Source organism: Parus major, chromosome 3 (genome assembly GCF_001522545.3).
Source record: "Parus major isolate Abel chromosome 3, Parus_major1.1, whole genome shotgun sequence".
NCBI lineage: Eukaryota > Metazoa > Chordata > Aves > Passeriformes > Paridae > Parus > Parus major.
This window is the reverse complement of record NC_031770.1, coordinates 92,874,093-92,898,863: the sequence shown is the minus strand read 5'-3', so window position 1 is coordinate 92,898,863 and position 24,771 is coordinate 92,874,093. Positions and strand designations below refer to the sequence as shown.

The window sequence follows — 24,771 nt, the reverse complement described above, 5'->3', positions numbered from 1 at the left end:
AGCATGGTGAGATGGCTGTAGAAGCTGTTCTGCTCTTAACATCCCTGCATGGGGTAAGTGCTGTATCTACATCTGTGTAGAAAGACACCCTGGAATAGTGCCAGTCAATGAAACCATGTGGCATGATCTTTGTTAGTAAATCTGTCAGCCTCCAAAACATGCCTGTGCACATGGATGTGAGCATGAAAAGCGTTGGAAATGGTGGGGATCTCTTCATCTCCCTGCAACATTCTGATCTCACACCACTGCTGAAACCCCTTTAGGATGTGGGGTTTTATGCTGGGTGCCACGAGCAAAAAACATGCAGCAAAACAATCTAACAATTTATCCACATCTGACTACACTCCAGAGCCTGGGAACATTCCTGAGGATTGGTTAATTTATTAGTGTACTTCTAGCTTGTAAGTAGTACTTCTCATCTATCTGACTTGTAGGCTTTTCCTTTGTATCCAACATGATCCAGCTGGACTGAAAGTGTTACAGTGCTGTGAATAAAGTATAGCAGTTTGATTACAGATGAAGGAAAAAATACACAAACACCAATCCAAGAAATCAAGAAATAAGGTACATATTGTTTTCTTTACAGCTTCCTTCCACAGCTTATGATAACTCAGTTATTGGTACAGCACTGCAACATTTCTTGGGATTTTCTAGTAATGCACACAGAACAAGTGGCATGGGAAGGTAAATGGTGCCATGGAAACAGAACTTAGATATTGCCTTGAGCAGGATGGTAGTGTAGTGTAGGACTAACAAAGGGATGTATAATGATTATGTTAAATGTGGTCTAAATATGAGTGAATCTTACATGTAAATACAAGATAACTCAATACATTTATGTTTGACTATTTTCCACATCCTCAAAAAAATCTGTATCACAGAACAGTGAAATATGAGATTTTTATTCTATAGTGCCATGCCTACTGACTTTCAGAGGTATTGGATGTATTTTTATACTGTATTTGAATGTATGCACAAGTCACATTCCTTTTCTTTGTTTTTACGGTAGAAATAATACAGTTAGTTCTAAGTGTGTTGGAAATACCTCTTCATCAAATTCAGTGCAAACTTAAATTATGACAGTGGATAGGAGAAAAAATAGAATTACAATGGTCTTATGCAGATAGCCTAGTCCAAGGAAAACCTCTCTCTAGCTTTTGTAGTAAAATATCAATTAGGCAAACAGCAATGTTTTTCTTCAACACTTGTCTTAATCATTTTTTTGATTTTTTTTTGATTTAAATTAAAAGCAGACAGTTTTCCTTATTATATCCTTGCATGTTACCTTTTTTTTTTTTCAAGTATTGCTGAAGTGTTGCACCTACCACCAGATTTTGGCATCTGTGTTCTGAATCTAGTCTTTACATTGTGAAAATCTATTATCTCTTTCTGCTTTGAAATTATCCATCCAGCTATTCTGATCTATAAATAGCAACATACTGGTGCAATAAAATTCTTTTTTAGAAGTAATTTAACAGGATTTATGTTTCTGTGCCTACTTGTTGTGAATGAGCTGTGACAGCATGCTGGAATGCCTAGAATGTGTGTTTTAGGAGCTGGGACATAAAAAATTAAGCCAGTTTGGACCTAGTAGCTGCTTGGTATTATGTTTTATAACCATAATATTTTTAATCATTATATTTATGAGACTGCAAGCTAGAGAGGGGCAAACAGAGACCAGGGGATGTGTAAGGAAAATGAAACGTTTCAGTCTGTGGGAGCAGCTGATGCCATGGTCCTGCACAGGCAACAAGGAGCTGTAGTGAACAGGTGGATGGACACACAGCCCTTCCATGAGCATTGCCCATTCCACTCCATCTCAGCACTGCTTTCATTGCCCCACTGCTGCCACTTGGGCAAGGAAGACCTGAATAAACTCACAAACAGAAACTCATGAGCTGTCTTTGAAGGGTACAGCTGTATTTCACATTACAGAGATTGAATAGCTGAGGCAGAGACTGCCTCTTACCCAAGATTTCAAATCAAACCAACAGCAAAACCAATAATTAGGACTCACAAGTCCCTTATTCACAGCTTTCTCCCATTTGACCAGATGCTGCCACTTCACCATTCGTTTATTTTTTTATTTTTTTTCAGAAAGTTAACTGTAATTGTGAATTTTAATTCATCTTTGAAAGGCCAGGGCATGAGAGCCTCAACATGCCCTGGAAAGCATGGCCAATGGTACTAACTCATCTCTTGAAAATTGAAAATAGGATATTGAATTCAGTTTTGTGTATTAAATGAAATATTTATCACAAGAAATTTAGGGAAAAGGATTTGAAAGGTCAAATTTTCCATTATGGTCTAGCAGCAGAAAGGACAGCACAGATCTTCAGAGGAAAGCTAAGGTAAAAATATCACTTTGTTCTTAGCCTTGACATGCAGACTCTTCATTTAATTCAGCAAACTGCATCCTGTTGCTACTCAACCCCTTATTCCCTTGACATTCACCTACAAGAGCAGTGCTTCACATTTTCTATGTATTGTTTTTCCTTTCATTAATTTTTCCACACTTCAGATGTGCTCTTTCTGCATGCTCAAAAGCAGTTCTGTGAAAGTAAAATCCTTGAAAAGGGAATGGTGTTGCTTTTTCCCCTCTCTGATTAATTATAAACAGGTGATTTCCTTTTAAAAAATGTGTAACTCTCCCCCTCATTTCTGCCTGATAAAACCTTTTCTGCATCTTTCAGGTGCCCAATCTACAGCCCATAGGCTGGGAAAAAAAACTGGAAAACACCTTTTGCAGCTTTCTGATTTCTGCACCATGCATAACTTGAGCCTTAACATTTTCTGTGCATTTCAGACTCAGTCTTTGTTGTGTTCAACTCCTGGTCATCCTTTCCATTCATTTCAGTCATTGTCATCAACTCAAAATTGTTTTTAGGAATGAAGGAGCTACTCATCATGAATGAAGACATTTTTTATCATGAGGGTTTTTTATTATTACTATTTTTCCTGTAAGACTTTGTAGTTTGACTTGCTCATGTTGTCCATAGAGAGCTAACACCCCAAATTAGGCATCTGGTCATTTTTGCACAGAATGGAGATGGTGTGTACTGCAAACATAACACCTTAAGAAAAGCCAAAAAGGAGATGGTCAAAAGATGGTTAGAAAAGCAAAAGCTAAGTTCTGGGTTTTTTAGCAAAGTGCAGTCTGTATGAATTGTGAAGAGTTATCAGTAAAAATGCTGGACTAAGTAAGGAAAAGTGAAAAAGGGAAATGAATAACAAAGTTTTGCAAAATGACCATATTTAATCTAATTTAGATTTTAATTTTGATGCATGGTGACAAAAAGTTGGATGTAAGCATTTTGTTCTAGCAGAAACAGGCTCCAAGAAAGTAGTGATTCAGATTAAGGGATACTCTGAAAGCTACTCTGAAATCTAAGAATGCAACAAGATAAAAGACCTATTATTTGTCTGCTGAGTAATTTCTAATGCAGCATATTATCTCCACGGTTTATTTTTCCATGGATTTGTTACTTGGAAAACAATTTAAGCAAATTTCTACATTTTGAAAAGCTGTCTTCCAGGCTTTATTTTGTTTTATTTTTCTCAGAAGGTGGACTTTGCCTAGACAAAGCATGACATTTGGGATTTGAAGACAGAAGCCTCAGGACTCCAGCCATGTAGTAAACTAAATTCTATTTTTATTGCTAATGATTAAAAACAGAAAATCAGAAAGTGAGTGTTGGGATTTTAGAACCCACACTTTAGAACTCACCACAATTCACATTAGTTCAACAAGAAGAAGCTGCTGGCAATTGAAAAAATGAAAGGTTCATTTTGACCAAAAGTGTGGTTTTATATACGAGGTACTACAGTGATGCTGAAAGATACCTGAAACTTAAAAATAATGGAGGAAAAAAATATTTAGTGGAGAGGTAAACTGATGTCTCTTGCAAACTCTAAGTTACCAGTCATCAGATTCTATGGATTAACAGCCCAGGAATTAGCTAGACTTGTACTAGTTCCTTTTAAAAGGAACATCCTTACTTGTATTCAGCATTGTTCTCTAATTTCTTTTTCTACTTACACACCTTTCTGTTTACTTTCAGACAAAATCTGAAAGTTGGTTTGTTTGTTTATTTGTTTGTTTATTTTTCCCAGGAGGTACTATTTCTTTCCCTTCATTTTTCCAACAGAATATATTTTTTGGAGATGTAAAAGCTGTAACTGCATCTAGGAATAAAAGTTCACTTCATGAAGGATATTTTAATTCTTTTAAATTCTAGTTCAATATAAAATCCTCTAAATCTTGAATTCTTTATCTAGAAAAATGCTCCCATATTGGGCACTTCCTATGACAGTGCTGTCTCAGAGCTAAAAATGCTGCTCAGCCAGGTCTCTGGGCTGCAGCCATGCTCCTGGAGAACAGAGGAAGGGTTCCAAGGGGGAATGAATTTATTTCCCTTGCTCAGCTATGGTGAAGCTTTATTGTGATTAAAATATCTTCATAAAATGTCTTGACTTCAGGGAACAGGAGCCAGAAAACGCTGGATATTTTCTGAGCAGCATTTATGTTAACAAGATTTCTTTCAGTTTTCCCACAAAGGCTTTTCTTTTTGAAAGTGCTTGATTGGTATGAGCTATTTCTTTCTCATCTGCTTATGATCTGTCTTTTACCCCATATGTTATATTTTTTAAACAAATGTTGGTCTTCACCCACTTCAACAAATCAGAAGTACTAATATTTTTCTCACCAGTGGTATATGCATAAGCAGCTGTTGTAATAAACATCGTGAATTTTAGGGGATATTGATGCATCTTATTATAGGAGAGTCCAAAGGATAAAATAAATAGCTGTAAGATTAATGGAAAGAAAAAATGTAGCATTGATAGCGAAAGAGAAAATCTTGAACATGTATAGATCAATAATCTCTGATATAAAAAATTTATTTTAAATGCCAGAGAATGTTAATTACTTGCAATTTAATAAGAAAATTAATTAAGGAACATCACAAGTACAAAGTAAGAATGCCTGTTGCTTTTCTCAGCAGATAATTGACAGCTTTGAAATACTAATAAAAGCCAAGCTTGAGACTTACAAGGCTATTATAGGACCAATTATTTCATGTAGAGGTGAGTTTTGGGCACACATTGAAAATAAAAATCAACTTCATAAAGAAAGTACCAAAAATAATCTAGAGCCATAAAAAAAAAAAAATGTTAAAAGAATTATCGAAGAAAGAAATTAGGGAGGTGGTGCAGGAAGTGAATTCCTAGCAATAAAAGCAGGCTGGACATGTAGCTAGGATCCTGAAGGATTTCTACAATTATTTTCTGTGTCTACTTTTTGACTTTGCGTCAATGGAAAAAGGAGAAGGTTGAACAAAATATATAATTTATTAATATTATTTACAAACAATAGAAGAAATATATTGTTGGGTATAAATGTTTGGACTAATAGTGGAAAAGACAAAAGAATGTTGTTAATTGTGAGAAAGGCTGTCAGGATCAGGAAATCAAATATAACCTAAAGTGTGATATCTTAAACATTTTAGGCAGGAAGGATTCTAGAAATCCCTTATAAACTCCTGCTTAGTATGCTGGGTAAAGATTTTTCCAGGTTGCACTTGGCAAGCAGGCAGTAAGTTTCTACCACTATGCCTATAAAATTTATGTCTTAATATCTGATAAATCATGATATAAGGAAGTTTTATTTTTCAGCCTGATGTTGTCCTTTCTATAGATGTATTATATTCCTCCTAACTTTGTTCAAATGGAGAAGAAAAAGGCAAGAAGGGTGGAAACAACCAAAGGAAGCATCAGTGTCTACTTTTAAAACTTTCAGAGTTTATGACACATGACATAATTGAAACAGCAGAATAAAGACCTACAGAATTTTTATAAAGTATAGACTGAAACTTTGAAATTACTTTTATTCACACTTTCATATGTTCTGTATAGTCTTAGATGCATCTCCAGGGGAAATCTGACTCCTGTAAATGGAAATAGATATATATGCCAATCAATGATGTTTTTTTAATTCAATATATACAGACAGTGCAGTCCTAAGTTGCCACTTTACTTGCATATCCATTTGTTTACTACTATTAGTATTATTTATTTACTATAGTGGTAGATTTGAGTGTCTGTTTCCAGAAGCCTTATGTGTATATTGTCACAATACTTATTCGCCAGTTACATGAATCATGACCTGTGCAAGAGAGATCCGTATCTCCCTACGTATGGCACCCAAAGATTTGTTTGTTTATTGCTTTTATTAGCTTTTCTAATGCCATTCTTCATCTTTGAAGCCATTAGTGTTCTTAAAAAAACTAAAAGACCAGGATGAAAAATTCTATGGCTGCAGAGTTTCCAGTTGTCCTAACTTCCATTTGAGAGCTTTGCTTTCCCAGATTGTGGACTTTTTTCGTGAACAGTTTTCAATAAAACAATTCTTCTAATAAGCATTAGAAATACCATCATAATACTATCATATTACTAGGAATAACCATAATAATCTAGTGTTAATTACTTATTTCCTTACTTATATGTTAAATCTAGCATTGTAGCATTAGGAAACCATGAGCTGAGCAATGCAGCAATGAGATTTTGTAGATTTAGGAGAACAGTATTTATAATCTTTCAAGTCAAGATGAAAATATAAAAGGAGAAATTACTACAACAGAGATTGAGCAGAGGTTTACAGATATCATACTAGTTCCCTGTCTGGGAGTTCTTTTAATGTAGTTTTTCTTGTTATTTACAACTTTTGATTGGAGTTTTGAGAAGAAAGCTGTTGCCAAATGAGAAACTAAACATAAGAGGACAGCTGGGGATATTTTAAAGTCACCTGGGTCTACCCAGGGTTGGGTTCATGTGTCCAGAACACAAGGAGTATAACTTAATGAATTGTGAAGGAAACCCTGTCACGCTGTCTTGGACAGCATTATCCATGGACATATTTATCCTGCCATCAAGCATGATTTCCATTAATTAGTTCAGCAGATTGGCTGATGTGTGTAGCTCCAGTACTGATGGCAACAAGGCTGCGTTGCTCACGCTTCAGTGAAGATTTAACCAGGACCCAGTGTCTGTTCTTAGTGGCAAAGGCCTGAGTTGCTATTGCTTAGCAACTGGTGATTTCTAGCCAGATTAAAGTTTCGTGTGCTGTAATGATTCTTAATAAAAAGGCCTATGATCTTGAGCAAGTGTGTTTATGGGTGTGAGAACAGAGGGCTGAAGATGGATAAGCACACATCAGCATGTAGGAGATGGAAAACTACTGTGGTGAGAATAGGATAGCACAGGAGGCTCTGTTCTCACTGCCTTAATGATGTAGTAAAATTCAGAGTGGGGGAAGAGGGTATTTGAGCATAATATTATGTGATTTTGTATCAGTGAATGCACTTCAACAAAATATGTAATGTTCTATATGTTTCAAAGGTGGTAATTTTTAATCACTGATAATTCCCCTTTTGTCCATAAATCCAAAAACTTTAAAAGAAGTTCTGTGGAGAAAAAAAAACTTTTTCCCTTTTTTTTATGAGCTGCAAAACACAATAATTAAGGTTGGAAAAGGCTTCTAAGATCAAGTCTAACTGTCCTTTGTCCAACCACTTGTGTGGTGCAAATGTTAGTAATTTCAAATTTAGTGTGGAGGATATTCTAACAGATACCGGTCTTATTTGGAGAATTAAATATTTGAATAGAAAATAGTTTTTCACTATCACAGGACTTGTCAGGATAGCAAGTTTTCAGGACTGCAGCAAAACTGGGTCATGGGCTGACACCAGCCAACAGCCAAATTCCCACACAATTGCTTCCTCATTCCCTCTGCCACAGGATGGGGAGAAAATAGAAGGAAGGTGGAAAGACTCTTGGACCAAGATAATAACAGTTAATAAAGAAAGAACTGTACATGGAACCGAACAGAGGAATTCATTCACTGCTTCCTGTCAGCAGGTAACTGTGTATCCATTCCTTGGAAACAAAGGACTCAGCAACCAGAGAGATGACTTGGAAGACAAATCCATAACCACATATTGTGGTTATTGCCATAACCACAAACATCCTTCCTCTTCCTCCTTCATTGGACTGACATGAAGAAAGTAAACATCATCCCAGACAGACCCAGCAGAAACTGAAACCTTTGTTTGCTTATGTTTTATGTTTTTTCATTTTATTTTATTTTATTTTATTTTATTTTATTTTATTTTATTTTATTTTATTTTATTTTATTGAGAGGCTGGTGAGGTTTATGACCAGTAGTGGCAATATGAGAAATCCAAATGATTTTCTGCTTTTTCTATTCTACTTGACATTACTTGACTTTTGGCATGGTGAATCATCCTCCCTCAGTCTTAAAAAATATTTAACCATTTAATCATTAAATTTAAATAAATTTAATAAATCAATAAATTTAAATTAAATTAAATTTTCCAACAAGAAAAACCTAGAAAATATCAAGTCCAGAACACCAAGATACTTTGAGTGCTTGATTAAAGTGAGGGACTTGTTTTCTAACACTAAATCTGACCCAGATGAAATAACAGCTGACAGCTGCTTCTTCTATGCTGAATCAATGTCAAAATTAGCAAGATCTTCCAAGGCAGATTTCCTTCTCTCTTTGGCTGGAAGAGGAAACCTTCATCAAAATTGATACATTCCCACAAAGAAATTTAGCTCTCAAGGAGTTTATATTTTCTAAGAACAGGAATAATAAGTGAAAAAAGAAAGAAAAACAACAAAACCCTCAACTACACTCTCCACAAAAAAATTACTTATCCATCAAGAAGCCAAGAAAAATTCCACAGGAAATAAAAAAGGAGGGAATGCATAAATAGGGCATTCTTAGAGGTTAAATTTTAATTCAGATACTGCACAGAGCACAGCCACCATTGTCTGCATGGACATGAGGGGAGGTGATTGTGCATATGAGAACTGAGGGTGCAACAGTGAAATTTAACCCATTAAATGCTTTCAGTGTTGGAACTAATGGATAGAAAGTTGTTGATATATGTTTCTTGTCAGTATGGCATCTTTTTGCTTATTTCTTTTTAGCTGCCACTTTTACACACACATTCTTTCTGCCACCTGTAAATACATGGTGTGCTTTCAGTGCCTTTGTCATTTTCCTTTGGACTGACTCCAAATAAAGTTAAACCAACGGAAGGTCTTGTATGAAGAGACTGCATAATTTGACTCAAATTAGCTTTTTGCTCAGAGGCTGGAGAATGAATACAAAAAGTAATATTACTTTCAAAATAAAGTCATTAGTAATCATTAAAGCAGCAGCCAAATGCAGACAGTATTACAGCTGCATTAAAAGATGGAAGTGGAAGTCAAACATTACTACTAATCACTGCCATTGTCCTGAAAGAGCAGAAATTAAACACTGATTTAAACTCATTTTAAATCCCATTACTGAGAGACCAAATTACTAAAAGCGGGGAGGCCTTACTCATGGTTTTCCATAGAACAAAACCATCTCTGCATTCTTAAAACTTGCAAGTGTCCTTAAGAGCTAGCAGACTGACAGCACAGGAACTACATCCAGTTGCATGGGTGAGTAATTGGTACATGGAAGCAAGATTTCTAGTACTGTCTTGCTGATGTGACTTGACTCTGATGGGGTAAGAAGTTGACAGGCTATTATATTCCTCTTGCCCTTTCATTCTGAGACATCAGAGAAAAGATTAAAGTTTTGTCATGATAGCATGCCTCTCTTGTGGGAATTCACAGAATTCTCTAATTCATTGTCAGCCAAGGAGTTTGTCACTACCAGACTGGGCTTGATTTGAGCGTTGCATCAGGAATTAAAGTCTCAATATTCCTTTTTAGTCTTCTGGCCTTTCTGGTGCCCCTTTTTATGGCCTTGAATAAGCAAAGATAAGGAGAAGCAAAATGAGCCTAACAGTAATCATATGGTTGAGCTTGAAGACCCTTATACATGCCTTTCTCCTCCTCCCCTTGAAAATGCAGCCATGGCTGAAATACTGCATGATTAAAACATCCCAGCAAATGTTTATGGGTGTTCTGAACAGCTATTGGAGTAAGATTGTGGTGGAAATGGATTGAAATTAAAAGATAATGTGTTCAAGGTACTGAAACTGCCCAAAAGTTACTGTAAATGGAATGATGTGTTTGTTTCCTATGTATTTTGTGTCTGTGATGGACAGATCAAAGAGAGAGCCCTGCCACACTAGTGTGTTGCAGTAGTTTATTAAGTCACTGTATGTCTGCTGACCTTTGGTAACTGAACTTCTTTACACTGTACTATTGGCAGATATGATCTAATTCCAGGTAATTTTACCTTACAGGCTATGGTTTAACTGATTTGGCTTACCTTACAGGCAGATGAATGGTTACTTCAGTAGAGCTGATATTCTTAAGCACATTAAACTGACCAAATCTGATCAAGTATCTAAGCTAATATTATTAAACCATTTTTTCTTGTTAAATTTTTCAGTTGTGTGAGTTCTTCCAAAGAGCAAGTTGGATGTATGCCTGACCATGTGTCATTGCCAGGACAGGAAAAGGCCGGGTGAACATCTGTGCAAATGTGCCCTGCTGATACAGGTGTAGGAGTCCATGTGCATAATGTCACTGACCTTGGCTCTGCATCTGTATTTGCCCACACACAGACCTCAGAGACAAATTCTTGTAGTGAGCAAGATCTGGAAGCTATTTTACTTTGTTGCTCAAGTAGGATTAGCAACACTTAAATGTGGAAGAAATTTAGGTTGTACTTCTGCCAGCATAGCAGCTACAAACATAACCACAGCCAGTGAGGTGACATGAGTAAATAGCACCTTTGCTGAGAGCAAATATTTGTGTTCAGTTTCTCAGTTCCTTTTTAAGCAATCATGACAGTCTGGCTTAATGTCATTTTGCTTTAGGCCCTCATTTGAGGACTTCAGGTGATGAGCCTGGCAACCCAGCACTTTCCTTAGTCCCTAGAGAAATGGGCTGGACAGAGATCAGTGTAGAGCTGCCCACTCCTCCCCACCAAGGGGAGGAAGACAAGGGTGCCCAGGCTTCCCAGGTGCTTCAATGAAAAGCTTATCCTTGAGAAATTAAATGAAAAATCTGTCTCTTCTAATAAGATAGTACAGTGAACTTTAAGATTAGGAACTGGCCAAGCATCTGTATACCGTTTGCAACGTCTTAAATATTGATTCTGCCCATCCCACAACAGACAGCTTATCATTTTGCTTTCTGTTTTCACTGGCCACACAGAGAATTGATTCTCCTTCATTTCTGTTTGTCTCGTAAGGAAAATCCCAATAACCCAGCCACTTCACAGGTTGTAATTGAATGTCACAACCAACAAACAGAAAGGTTCACCTTGGCCCCATTGTAATTGGTTTTTAAATGCAATGAGTCAGTGTGTCTGTGTATCCTAAGCAATCACAGAAATATCTGCTATATATTACACAATTTCTAGAGCAACTAGAGATGACCCAAGAAGGGTTGCACCCACTGTGCAGAGTGTTAAACAAATGCATTAGTGAGAAAGCTCTCTGTGGTGAGGCAGTTGGCAAAACCCTTTTCTTTGTAAAGCACAACCTTCCTGAAACTGAAACTGTTTATGAGTCAGTTCCAAACAAATTCCTTCTTAAAATAAAAATGCAGGAGGAAAAAAAAAAAGATCTTCAATTGTTGAAGCATTTTATTTTGACATTTTCAGAAGATTAGTTTTTCTGCCTTGAAAAGTCATGTGCTGCCTGACATCTCTTTTCACTTTTGAAAAAAGATAAAACTGTATGAAATATTAATTTAAATATAGATGTTTCTTTCATTTTAGATTTTCCCTTAAAAATTTTATTAATTTTAAGTTATTTCTAAGCTGTGATTTCATAATCTGCAGTTGAAAATTGCTATGGGAACAAGGAAAATTTCTTTGTTTTTTCTAAATATTTGCAGTTCTCCATTAAAGACCTAGTGGAACAAATAACTCAGTAAAAGCACATTGTTAGGACTATGCAAGCATCATGCACAAAATCTTCAGGTGACCTTCAACCTGTGCCATATTACTTGTACCTCAGTAGTATTAGAACTGTAGATCGAAGAAGATTAAAGAAAAAGAAAAGACTGATGGGGGAAAATTAAAAGGAAAAAGAAGGAAAAATAAAGCATATCTATGAAGGAGATGGAAAAGAGAGGGATATGGGACACAAAGGAAAGATGAGAGATGGAAGGAAGTAGATGAGAGAGCAAGGCTCACATTGCAATTGCAGAGAGATGGTGGGGGAGGATAATAACCAATAACTAATAATCAATTGCTGGATAATGCATTAAATCTGAGCTGCTGAGCATAATTTCAGCAGCATCCACATGAGGATGAAAACACAGGGCAAAGAAATGAGGCATCCTCATCCATCAGTCTTTGCCTGCTGCACTTTCTCCAGAACCATGATTTTTTCTAGGAAGAAAACTTGTCCTGGGTATTGCTATTTTTGAGAGAGAAAAGGGGGCTCATTTATAGGTACTGCATTTCATATTTGCTTAAATTGCCAAAAGGAAGCTGCATATTACATATTATGTAATCATATTTGCTAAATAAAAAACTCCACCAGCTGTCAATCTTACCAACATTTAAGTGTTCACAGAAATCCTCACCAAAATTGTCTTGTGTAGGAATGAATATATTTGAGCCTTCCCTCTGCTGTCTTTTAACCTTGCACACAGAGAAAAACACATGTACATCCTGTCTCCAGTTATAGAGAGCTTCATCATATAATGTCAAAGGCCTCATTGAGGGGTTTCACAGCTGCAGATACTAATAGCTAATTTCAGTTCTGAGTGGAATTGCTGACTTTGCCCTCACATCCCATTGGGGTCAAAGGTTTTCTGTGCTAAATGTCTCCTACCATGGTAGATCAGTGTGACAAATGCAGTTGTTCTCTAATGTTAAAATATCGTATTTATTGAACATTTGAAAGACAGAGACATTGTTCAGACCTTTTGCCCCACCATAAAATGAATCTGTAAAATCAGAATGCCATGACCTACTGGTAATAATTGTTGTGTATCTGGCTGTGGTTTTTACCAAAGAGTAAAGCAAAATATAGTCTGAGAATATCTAGTTTAACCTGACAATGGAAAGGTTACAAACCCATGTTCTGTCAAACATAGTTTATTATTAGAGATTTCAATCATTTTTAAGGAAAGTCTTAAAGAAATATCTTTTCTAAAAGTGATTTTGAAATATATTGAAAAGGCTAATTTTTTCTACAGTTTATTTTTTTTACATGACTTTTCATTTCCATGCATAAGCAGAAGATAGAAAGATCAATAAATAACTACACTCATCCAGTAAGAGAAATATCCTGTTTCCTCTTCACAAACCAGTGTAATTCAGTGACAATTTTTATGTATTTCTAGGAGGGGTGTAAGTTTCCTGTCTCACTACTGGACTTTGCTCTGGCATTCTTCCTCACTTTTAACTTTCTTACGTATGTTTTCATGTAATTTCAGCAGGTATTTTTATAGACTTGGTGAGCATTTTACTTCTCTGACAGGACAGTTAAGCCTTTGCAGCTGTGCAAAATCCTTCTGTGCTCCTGACATGTATTTTCTGTTTCCTCTCTGCCAAGGTCCAAGATAGACCTCTTGGACCTCCTCTGTGAGGTAGCTGTGAGTCCTTCCAAGAGCTGGCACAGTGGGTGGAAGATGAAAGGGTACCAAAGGCAACTGTTCCAGCTTGCATGCAAAAAGAAATATAATGGAATCTGAAGAGCTGTAGGGAGAACTAAAGATGTTTCTGGGGTGTCCAGAACTCCTAGGTTCACAGGATGTAGGTTATAATTCACAATAATGAGATACTATATTTTTTAGTATTCACACATTTTAATATAGAATATTTGAGATTCCTCTCACAGATTCTGAAAAACAATAAAGGGCAAATAGCTTGTTCAGGGCTTGACATAGTCATTCAGCCATAAAAAATCCAGGGAGAAGGAACTTCTAGGAATTTCAGAGATGGTTTGAAGCATGTCACACAGAACTGCATTTGATCACAATATCACTGTGTTACTCTTTTTTTGCTTGCAGTCACTTGTTAATTTTGATAAGAAAAGAGTTATTTAACTGAATCATTCATTTAAGTGTTAGAATGACTGAAAAGTAACTTTAGTTTAGGACTTCACAGCATCATCCAAGATGTTTTTGCATTAATTGCTTTAAGTGAGGAAGAGGAACTTGCAGATCTCTGGGATAAAAGGGATAAGGCAGCTCAGAAGCTGAGCTCCAAGGATCAAAATGACCCTGGCTGGCTCAGGAGAGGCTGCTGTGGGGAACCAAAGCCTTTCAAGGTGATCACCACAATATTGCTAAGGCAACCTATATTTTATGGATGATTTTCAGCTGCCAAAAGCTGGGAGGTAAGAGTTAGTTCGCCAAGACCAAGATGATTCCTGACAGCTTCTGTGGTCCCCTGCAATATGTTTTATTTTATTCTTTTCCCAAGATAGGACCTGGGGGACACAGCCAGCTTCCTCTCCCTGATTTATTAGGCTGTGTGCCTGGCTACTCTCACTAAAAACTAATACCTGATTTCACAGTCCTGCTGTCTGGAACTATATTGTATAAAAGTGGAAAGGCTGGATGAGAGCAAGAGAACAGGAATTCCTCAGTCCTGATTTTCAGGGAGTGTGAAGGGTGGTTTATTTTAAGAGTTTTGATGGTAATCTGAGCTACGTAAAAGTCTGGGATTCTTCAATATTTATTAGTGCAATATATTAGAGAAGTAGGTTTGTGTTTGGAAAACCAAACAAATTCTCTCTCACAACTTAATATGATTAATGAATTCTCTCTAGGTTATGAAAAGGGCAGATGGAAATATTAAAAAAAAATAGAAGAAAACAAAAGAAGAGAACCACACCATACCACAGTAAAAAAACCCCCATACTATAAAGCCATTTGAATTTCTGTCTGCTGTGTCTGAAAATGGCATGGCAGAGCAAGAAAAATGTACAGAGAAGAGTGAAAAGGATAATGAAAGTTTTAGAATAGCTTTGCCATAATAAAATACTAAACATTCTTTGGTTTGGAAAAGGGAGGATGAGGGAAGGGATATGGTCTACACATTTATAAATTATATAGACATAATGAGTAGGGCTCACTGATCCATTATTTTTCACAACCAAAGAACTAGAGGCACCTAATTTAATTATCAGGCATCCTGATAAACAAACAAAAAGGAAATTCTTTTTCAAATAAAGAATAATTAAATTGTGAGGTGCATTGGCACAGGATGCAGTAGAGGCTATCAGTATAAATGGGCTCAGAGAAGATTAGATAATTCCATAGAGGATAGACCCATTGGTGGGTATTAAAAATGATGGTCTAGATTAAACTTCTGTCTCAGGAAGTCCCTTAAGTGCTGGTTGCAGGAAGTTGAAAAGGTATTTTAGGCAATCTATGTATTTGCCCTGGTTCTAGCAATATTCTTTTGGGCCAGTGCTTGAACCAGCATACTGGAATGAAAAGATCTTTGCTGAACTCATCAGGAGCATTTCTCTGTGCATGTGTGTGTGTGTGTGTGAGAGAGAGAGAAATAAAAGAACAAGAATAAAGGAGACTTCAATGAGAAAAGCAAAAGCAACTTAATTAAACAATGACTTCCTCTAACTGTTAATACTTTTCACATAGGCCTCTTGCAAAGGAAAACCTCAATAACCCTAAATCTGCTACTATCAGCTTTAATTTTCATTTCAATCAGAGTTTTCCCAGCCCTGCTGTCCTTCTGTGTATTTGTTGCTTATCAGCATGCTACAAGAACAATGCATGAGAATATTGTATTTGACAATACTGCCACCTGGGCTACATCTGTAGTAAATTAAACAGTGCCAGGACAATGCCAAACAAATAGGAATTTAATTATTTGTAGTGTTGCTCTGACAGGTCCCTTTCTTAGTTTTAGATTTGGCCAACTAATTTTCTCTGTCCCAAATAGTTCCCAGGCTTTGCAAGGGAAGTAGCATGGACAAAGGATCATTTCCCATCGCAGTTTAGATGGATTCAAACTGTTCTTGAAGATATGGCTGGAGCATGCCTGTTGACCTCATGGCTGGAGGAGGAGCCTTCACTATGCCTGGTTTGCTTTATAGATGTGATAAAGATTAGATGTAATCTCTTGAGGACTGGGTGAAGAAAGGAATAGGTTTTCTAGAAGTGTTTTTAGCCTCTTGGGGAAGGTCCAAACCAATCCAATTAGCTGTCAGGATGGCTGAGGAGTCCATAACATCTCCCAGGCATGCAGACATTTGGTTGTTTCTCTGAGGTCGGGACCAGTTGTCAGTTCTCTGTGTTCATGATATACGCTGAGCAGTCTGGGGCTGTCTTTGGCCAGGCTGAAAGGCCACCTGCAAGAAATGCTTTGATTTCATAGCAGGATTTGAGGTACAGAAGATTTCTCTTCTAGATCTTTAAGTTTCCCTAGCCTGGTAGAGGCGATTTTGTTTTCCCAGATCATGGAGTGATGTGGTGAGTGTCCCATGTTCAACCTCTGGACACATTCTGTCATTATGTGATCAAATGAAATTCCAGCTGCAGTTTAATTCAGACATTTTTAGGGTTTTCTCTCATTTGTTGCCAGACTTATAATACCAGGCACTATATAAAAGCTAAAACACAACAGCTTCTGTAGGGAGCTTGCCGGCTGAAAGCAAAGCACACAGTGAAAAAAATTGATGTGAGGTCCAGAGCAGGCCAATAATAAATAAGTCAAAATCCTATGAACTAAGAAGTTCAATATCAGTTCTAGTTCAGTCTTACTCTTATACTGTGGTGGAGAAGGCAGTTAAATGATTATAAGTCTTGCTGATGTGAACCTTTTAAAGTATGTAAGCAACAAGTCCACTGACCCTGGGGCCTGTTTTGTGGATGGATAGATTATAAAAGAAGTACAATTAGGAGATGGAAACAGCAGGCCTCGTTATTAAGGGTAGAATGAATGCACAAAAAATGAGGGCCAACAAAGAGGCAAGACTTTGCAGGTGAAGAAAAAGAATTTAAACTGATAGATCAGGTTCAGAGAGTAGACAGGGGTTAAAGCTGAGATGACAAAATTTGAAGGATGGGCAAAGTGATTATTCATCCCTGCCAGATATCATACCCTTGACAGGATTTAGCCCATGCCAAGCAGTGCTTCCCTAGAGAACGTCTGCTTAGCAGGGTATGGAAACAGCACAAGGCAGGCCACACTCCTGGCAGACATCCAGCCTGTACTGGGGACAAAAGCTGTGCCAGGCTAGCTTGATCTTGGGCACTGGTCTGTGCCATTTCCCATATGCAATAGCTTCGGGGTTGAATAAGCCATCTAGATGTGTCAAGCTGATTCCAACTCAGCAATATCTCCTGACATTTCCAAGCTTAAGTCTGGAGAACTTCAGCTGTGACAAGTTCCTATCACAGTTTTGAGTGTCATCTGTGCAGTGTTGCACTGGAATGAATGACAGATACATCACGTACTTAAAAAGGAAAATGAGATACTACATATAAGTGATAGTTTGTGCTCTGCTACTTATGTAGATCACAGCGTCATTTTACTATACACTGCGCTTTCACAGAAGCAAACGTCTTTGCACTTTTAGAGCCTTTCATTTTTTGTCAATGTTTTGAGCCCTGTTGACAATGAAGACTTTTCCTGCTATGTTTTAGTTTCAGGTTCAGAGCAAGAGTCTTAATTTCTATTTAGACCCGTCTGTGATGCAGTCATTTGTGTATTGATGTGTCCCTTGTGTGTGAACTGTGTTCCATACGTTGTTAAAACGCTTATATTGCAAATCATCCTATTTCCATAATCTCTTTGTTTGCAATTCATTGTCCATTGAAGCATTCCATGCTAAGAACATGACTTTCTTCTGTGTCCACTGGTGTAGGATGTTCTACCAGTAGCAAGCAGAGGCCCTGTATATCTATGAGAGAGAAGGTGAATGACATGAAATGAATGCACTCATCCTCTGACACTTGCATTTCAGCATGAGTGAGAATGCTGTGATAATCTGCCTGACTCCCTTACTATGAGATATGAAGTGTTCATGAATCCAGTGTGTTCATGAATAAAGGCCATGCTTTTCATTTTTATGGTCAATAATATAAATGGCAATTTCTAGGAAAAACATAAACAGAAGGAACAAAGGCCTTGTATGTCTGTTGCTGAAGGAATAATATGGGTTTGGAGTACAGTTTAATCTCATATGAAGATTATCTATGTAATACTGCAAGAGCCACCAAGACTCTAGATTAATTTCTGCTTCATAAGTGCAGAACACAAAAATTTAATCTCTTCAAGGGCTGAAATGACAAAAGCCTTTTTAAAAGACAATAGAAATAATGACATGGTGATAGTGATAAAATAGAAAAAAGTAAAAAGTCCTCATAATTAGGAAGTAAACTAATCACTAAGACCTACTCATACCCATCATACAATTCATAAATCTAAGGAAATGACAGTGGAATTCTAAGTTCATTTCAAATATCTGCTATTGACCCTATTTATAACAGAATATAACCTTTCTGCAGGAAGGACATTTTATCTCTTTGTGCTCTCTATAGGTTTTTCTAGACAACAGGCTCACTGACATTAACAAATGTAGTACAGCTACAAGAAAGAAATTAATTTTAACCCTAATTCTAATGGGAAATTGAGACAGAAAGAGATTAAGTGGATTGTCCAAATTTGCACAGGATTGCTTATAGCAAAGTCAGAATCTGACTTACGGATCGCATTGCATGACCTTTCTTTTAATTTTGAAAAATACTTTTTTTTTTACTTTTTTTTTTTTCCCTCAAACACTTCACACCCACAAATGTGTAGTCTTGATTAACCTACTCCTAGCATCTTATTCTAGTTTTGGCCAGTTTTGTTTTATGATGCTGACGTCTTGCAAGGGAAAATAATGTTATGCATTCATTCTGTATGTGTTTCTGAATATATGTGTATGATAGACCTTTGGATTAAATTAATAGCTTTTTCAAAAACATAAAACTATCTTTTTTATCTTGAAGTTAGCAGTAAGATCTCCTACTTACTTCTAAGAATGTACAGGATCCTTCTGAATATTTTTGTTATAACTTTCATTACTTATAACTGATTCCAGTGCAGCCACATTAGAGGACAAGCATATGAGTTACACAATATAGGCAGATCATGTGAGCAATGTCTCCATGGAAACTGCCTAATTTGTGCTTTTATTTAATTAGAGTTGTCCATTACCTCTCCAAATGAAGTTTAATTTAAATTCATATGCCAGTCATTTTTTAAATTGTGTATGACTTTTCATCCATCACTTACTAAAATCTCTTGTAGCCTGTATTTTAGCAGACTGAGTTTATTTAACAATTGAGTTTATAAACAGGGTGTTTATTTGACAGCTCAGCTTATCCAACATTCTTAACATCCTTGGAACTAATTTTCTATGCAGTATCTGTGCTATACAACTCATTGTTATCAATTAGATATTCTTAACCTCAGAAATTGTCAAAACCCCGGAACAGTTGCTTGAAAGATCCACATGAGTATACTCACTCATTTCGCTTGCTGTGAGATAATTGGGAAGAAATTGGAGTACAAATATAAAGTGTAACCAGCCCAAGAAATATGCAAAATGCATGTGTTTGTTAAATGGAGCATTGAAACAGGCAAAACTGTGCATCTATTGTATGCTGCACCACAAAAACCAGCTGGTCTCACTGAGGTACTCTTAAGAAAAGTCTGAGTAGGTTCGACCTTACAGAAATGTCTGCCTGAGGGTATGATAACATGAACTGATGAGAGTTCTTTGGAAGTCATCAGTCCTTGGTGGTGCACCAGAAAAACATGGTCTGCAATACCTGATTTTATATTTCTTTCAAGAGCTGCTGGTTCAATGTATAGTGAGAGGATATGAAGTACTCCATTATTTCCCAGCTCTTCTGGGGTGTCTTGCAACATACACAGACAATAAGAAAGAGGACAGTGGAAGGCTGTGTATACTCAATAATTCCCACCCACCTGAGACACCAGCAAAGATGAAGAATAGGAAAAAAAAATTAATATTGAGTAAATACATGAAACATATTACTGACATATTTTGTATCATAATGTATGTATTCTGAAGCAAATCTTGCATCTCATGGAATAGTTACTGACCCAGTTTTCCATTTGCAGCTCCAGTACAGAAATATCCAGACTAGGTACCTGGTCCAAAATTAGTTTATACGCCAGGATGACAAGAGGGCAATGCAGAGGCAACAAACTGCAGTTTTGAAAGGGGTATAGCAGGGTAGCTCAGAGCTGCACTCAGGCCATTCTGCATTCTACAGCATATACATATCATCCAAGTTTAAATACTCTTTCAGAATCACAGAAATTATCCCTGGGAAAAAAATAAGTGCTATTGATAGGAAAAAGTCATCACCACAGCATTATCACAGTTCATAGTGGAAGAATTGAAATGTTTGTGCATAAAAAGTAATAAAAGTGGCCTAAGAATCATGTGTGGGAAGTGCTAGAGGTGCAACTGGAGGACCAACAATAAGGAATAATTCTGGAATAATTGCATAAAGGCTAAAAGGCAATACAATTTAACGTGACTAAGAAAAATTGGAAAGAACAATGTAAAAGATGTTACAAAAAAAGGCATTTATGAATATTATGACACTAGTGATATGAAAATGTCTAGGAAAATTAAAATAATAATAAATAATAATATTACTACTAGAACACTTGACAAACTGGCAAAGGGTTAGGTACTGCAGATAATAGCAACTCAGCAACTTCAAATTAACAAAGGTCCCGAATGGTAATAGGTGTCACTGACTGGATTTAAAAACTAGTGGAGAGTTATGTCTGGATGTAGAAAAATATCAGAGTTATTAAATAGCTACTTTGTTTCTGTCTTTTCAGAAGAAGAGGGTGGCGATCTGCTCAAGTCGAGCTTCAGTTTTCCAGGGACGCCAGAGGAGGAGCTAGGTACAGATCCATCTCTCAGATACCTGGTACTGCTTGTGCACCCCGAGGCGGGCGCAGCCGCGGGCTGGGCACAGGAGGCTGCTCTGCGGCACAGCCTCGCCACCAAAAGAGTTCTCTCTTTTGAGAACTCAAAAGAAGGCGTTCAAGGAAACTACCAACCTTCCTTCTTTTGTCTTTTTGTCTTACCCTTTAGAGAATATCCTAAATGCAGACAGAGTTTTCAATGTTACCTTATTAATTTGAATTAATAAGAGAAGCAAGAAGAAATCCAAAACTCTTAAAGCCCATGAGTGAAATCTTGAGACTTCTGTCTTACAAAGCTAGTACTTTGTCCGACTGGCTTCACTTTTATACATTTAGATTGTGAAAAATCGAATTTCTGTTCCTGGAATTTTATACTCAGAGTGTCACTGGTTTATGTGAAATCCATCAAAATTTTGATTTATATGCAATTACTTCATGTGGTCATTTTTAGAAAAGCAATATGGGAAGTGGTTTCTATGTGTTTGCTACTTAAAGCTCCCTTTATTCAACATGAGCTTACTTACGTTTCAGAAGTCAGTGTAAAGTAATTTTTCTTTTTGTACATATGCTCATGTTAATATATTGCAACGGTTTATTTTTTGCTGTTAAGATATTGTTGTAGTTGACAAGAATATTATAAACTCTTGCCCTGCCCATATTACTACCCAATGCTAGGAAGATAAATTGTAGTTGCCATGTTAAGGACAACTGCCCAAGCAGTTAGAACAAGTAGCATGAATTCAGACAGGTTGTGTCCTTACATTTAGCCAATCTCTTAAACAAGTAGTGTTGCCACTCAGTTGCACTCAAATCAGAGAGTGTCATAAATGTTCAATGTAAAATATATGTACTGGACTTGTTTGTTCACTTAACATTCCAAACAAGTTAAAAAAAAATCTACATTCTAAAGATTAAACACAAGAATGTGTTAGGGAAAACACTGAAGAAGCCTCAGGCAGCTTCTGCCTTAGTCAAAGTGGTGTAAAAAGGAAGATATCATTAAATGTGAGGTGTCCTAGGAATCTCACAAGTGGATCCTATGGAGCAGTCATGAAATGAAAAATATTCTCAGCCTTCTTGGACATTTGCAGTTTTTTCACCCTGCTGTCCTATTTCACAGCACACAGGAAAGAGTTCAGATGCCCTGGGTTAGAGCACATCTCATTGAGAGCTGGAAAATATTTCAGAGGTAGATGTCTAAACTGTAGATCTTGGGACCTCTTCTAGAGTCAATGAAGAATAATCGACTTTTCTAGGACATAGCAGTTTTGGCCTACTTTAGAAGCTTAATGAAGAATGAGATAAGTCATGCTTTAGAAGTATGTCAAAATCATTCTTCTTCCTATTTGTTTGAGAAAGAACTGTAGGATTTCTGGAGTAAATGATATACAAGTCAGTAATATTAAATGTCAGGTGTCTACAGGAGCAAGGACCCTCCTACAAAATAGGTAATCAAAGATTAAAAAAAAGATATATTCTAACTGACCAATCATCCAGAACCCTGACTAGGAAGAAGATGGGGGATTAGTCAGAAATGAGAAACAGGAAAGTAAACAGCAATAAGAAAAACAAGTAACAACTAGTAAAAAGAAATTAACCTGCTTTCAAAAATTTCAACTATTTATGGCTAAATGACTGAAAAAAAAATATCCCAAAAGCAAGGAAAAATATGTCCTTGCTCTTAAACTTTTTCCTTATTACAGTCCTCTGAAAGTACCAAAGACTGCTAGATAATATATGGGATGAGGTGGATGTCTTTAATATTTTCTGAAGAAAATCCTGTCCTCCTGACAGGACCTAATTACCAAACTGGAGGTAGTCAAAGTAAGCGGACTGGATATCATCCGTAACGTGAGAACATGGTCTCCCCTTCTCCCCTTCTCTGTCTCTCAGAGAGAATTAATGAAATTGGAAAGACTTTTAGAAAAGTTGTGGGATAGTGAGTTAAGTTCTGTGTAGACAAGCTCTGCAGTTAGAGCTGTGCTAATGTGCTACACCTCTACAGATGGACAGGACATATCTGTCTTTCTGTCTTTGCCCAGTGTTGTGTTCTGTCACTTGAAGATTTGTGTTCAAATCAATGAACTGTATGTGTAACATAAGTGAAAAAACTGTGAACAGATCTTTCTCAGACTTCACTTTTTCTTGCTGTTGCACATGTATCAAGTTAATTATTCACTGGAGAGAAATAAGATACTCTCTGGAGAGAATAAGTGGATACTCTAATCCCTGGACTATGGGAATGGGCTTGCTTCTTTTCTGTATATACATAACCCAATGACTATGTCATAATTTTGTATGAGCAGCCTCAATCTGACAGACTGCTAGAGACCTTCATCCCCAAAGAAAACACAGAAAGGGCTGTCCTTGAGAAGTAAAACAAATTGCCCTGAGCCAAGACAGAGTCAGGATGATGTTTTTTGAGGTAGCTCTAACTGCAGAGCCATTCATTATTCTAGACTCTCATTGTCCCAAGGAGCTTCAAGTTACGATCTCTCTGGTACTGAAAGATCTCTGGCTCCAGGTCCTTATTTGTAAAATTGGTTCAGAATTTCCTAGTGAGGTTTGGGGCTTTGGTGGGGTTTAATTAATGTTTGCACAGCATCTCACCAGAGAGAAAATGCTGAATAGTCATTAAAAAATATTTTTAACAAAATTATCCACTGCCTTAATTGGAAAAATGTATCAAGGGATAGGACTGATCTCAACTCTTTCCCACTATTGATTCTGTGAAAGACCTCATTAGTTAAAACAGGCAGAAGTGTAATCTATTCCTTCAAAAAAAAGCTTATCAAAGCATTAACAGTCAGTTTTTGAGAACAATACTTCATAGTTTTTCCATTAACATTTATTTGTTACCATACCTCAGGGTGATAAATATTATTGTTACAAGATTCACACTTACAGCAAAAATTCCTATCTTTTTCACTAGGAATATCTCAAATAAGAAACCTGGTTAACCAAATAAAAAAATAAAGGTAGCAGGGCATGGTGATGGGAGCAAGAGATCTGATGTATGATCTCAAGCAGCTCACTGTAAGTCTCACTGAACCTGGAGTTCTTTCATTCCAAGCTTTCTTCTATCTGATGTTTATATTATCTAAACAATGTTACTGTACTAAAAAAAAAAAACCCAACCACTACCTGAAAATTTCTATGATATCTGAAAATTGCTCAGTTTTGTTTACTTTAGGAATGTAAAAGGTAAGGCAGTATTGTGCTTTAGGTGTCAAAAGCAAATAGTGCAGTCTTAACAATAGACATAGAAAAATGCTGTGTATGAAAGGTATTCAAATAGTTAAAGAAATGTGAACGGGGAAGATGGGATCAACTTCTCTTTATGCCTCTATTTTAATAGGTAGTACATGCACAGAGTAATGAGGGAAAAATAGATTATTGAAAAATTATTTAAACTCATTTTTACAGGTAAGGAAAACATTTACTTTACACAAGTTTTATAGTTAGCAGCATCTAATGTCAAGCAAAGAAAGAGAACTTGCTTTTTACTACAGTAATTTGCTGTTTTCTTTTTGGGAATGGTTATTGAGTTGGTATTAAGGAAAAGGTTGAAACCTGTAAAATAGGTTGCAGTTACTAATAATGCTCTTAACATGCTCCAATTGCAAAGTAAACTGTAAGGGAGTTTAAGGGCAGGTTACAAAAATGTATTTTCATTTCACAGTTGATGCTTTTGATTAATTGGTAAGGTTCAAATGTCAGACAGTAACTCATGGTTATTCAATCACTGTTGATTGCATGATCATGCCTTTATGACCTTATGTGATGGAAGGAAGAAAGAACATGGCTGTTCTTGAAATGAAAACATGAATAAAGTC

The 24,771-nt window shown here is 36.6% G+C and overlaps 1 protein-coding gene across 14 annotated transcripts in view; it reads left to right on the top strand.

The window, feature by feature from the left end:
- The window catches only part of DLGAP2 (DLG associated protein 2), a 451,519-nt gene that overhangs the window by 326,533 nt on the left and 100,215 nt on the right, over positions 1-24,771 (top strand). For 10 of the 14 annotated variants that reach the window (XM_015621029.2, XM_015621018.1, XM_015621017.1 and 7 more), the window contains one exon: positions 20,846-20,911. The exons of the other annotated variants lie outside the window; for them this stretch is intronic. In XM_015621029.2, the coding sequence (XP_015476515.2) occupies positions 20,846-20,911 (66 nt within the window). The remainder of the gene's footprint in view (positions 1-20,845; positions 20,912-24,771) is intronic. 14 annotated transcript variants of the gene reach the window in all.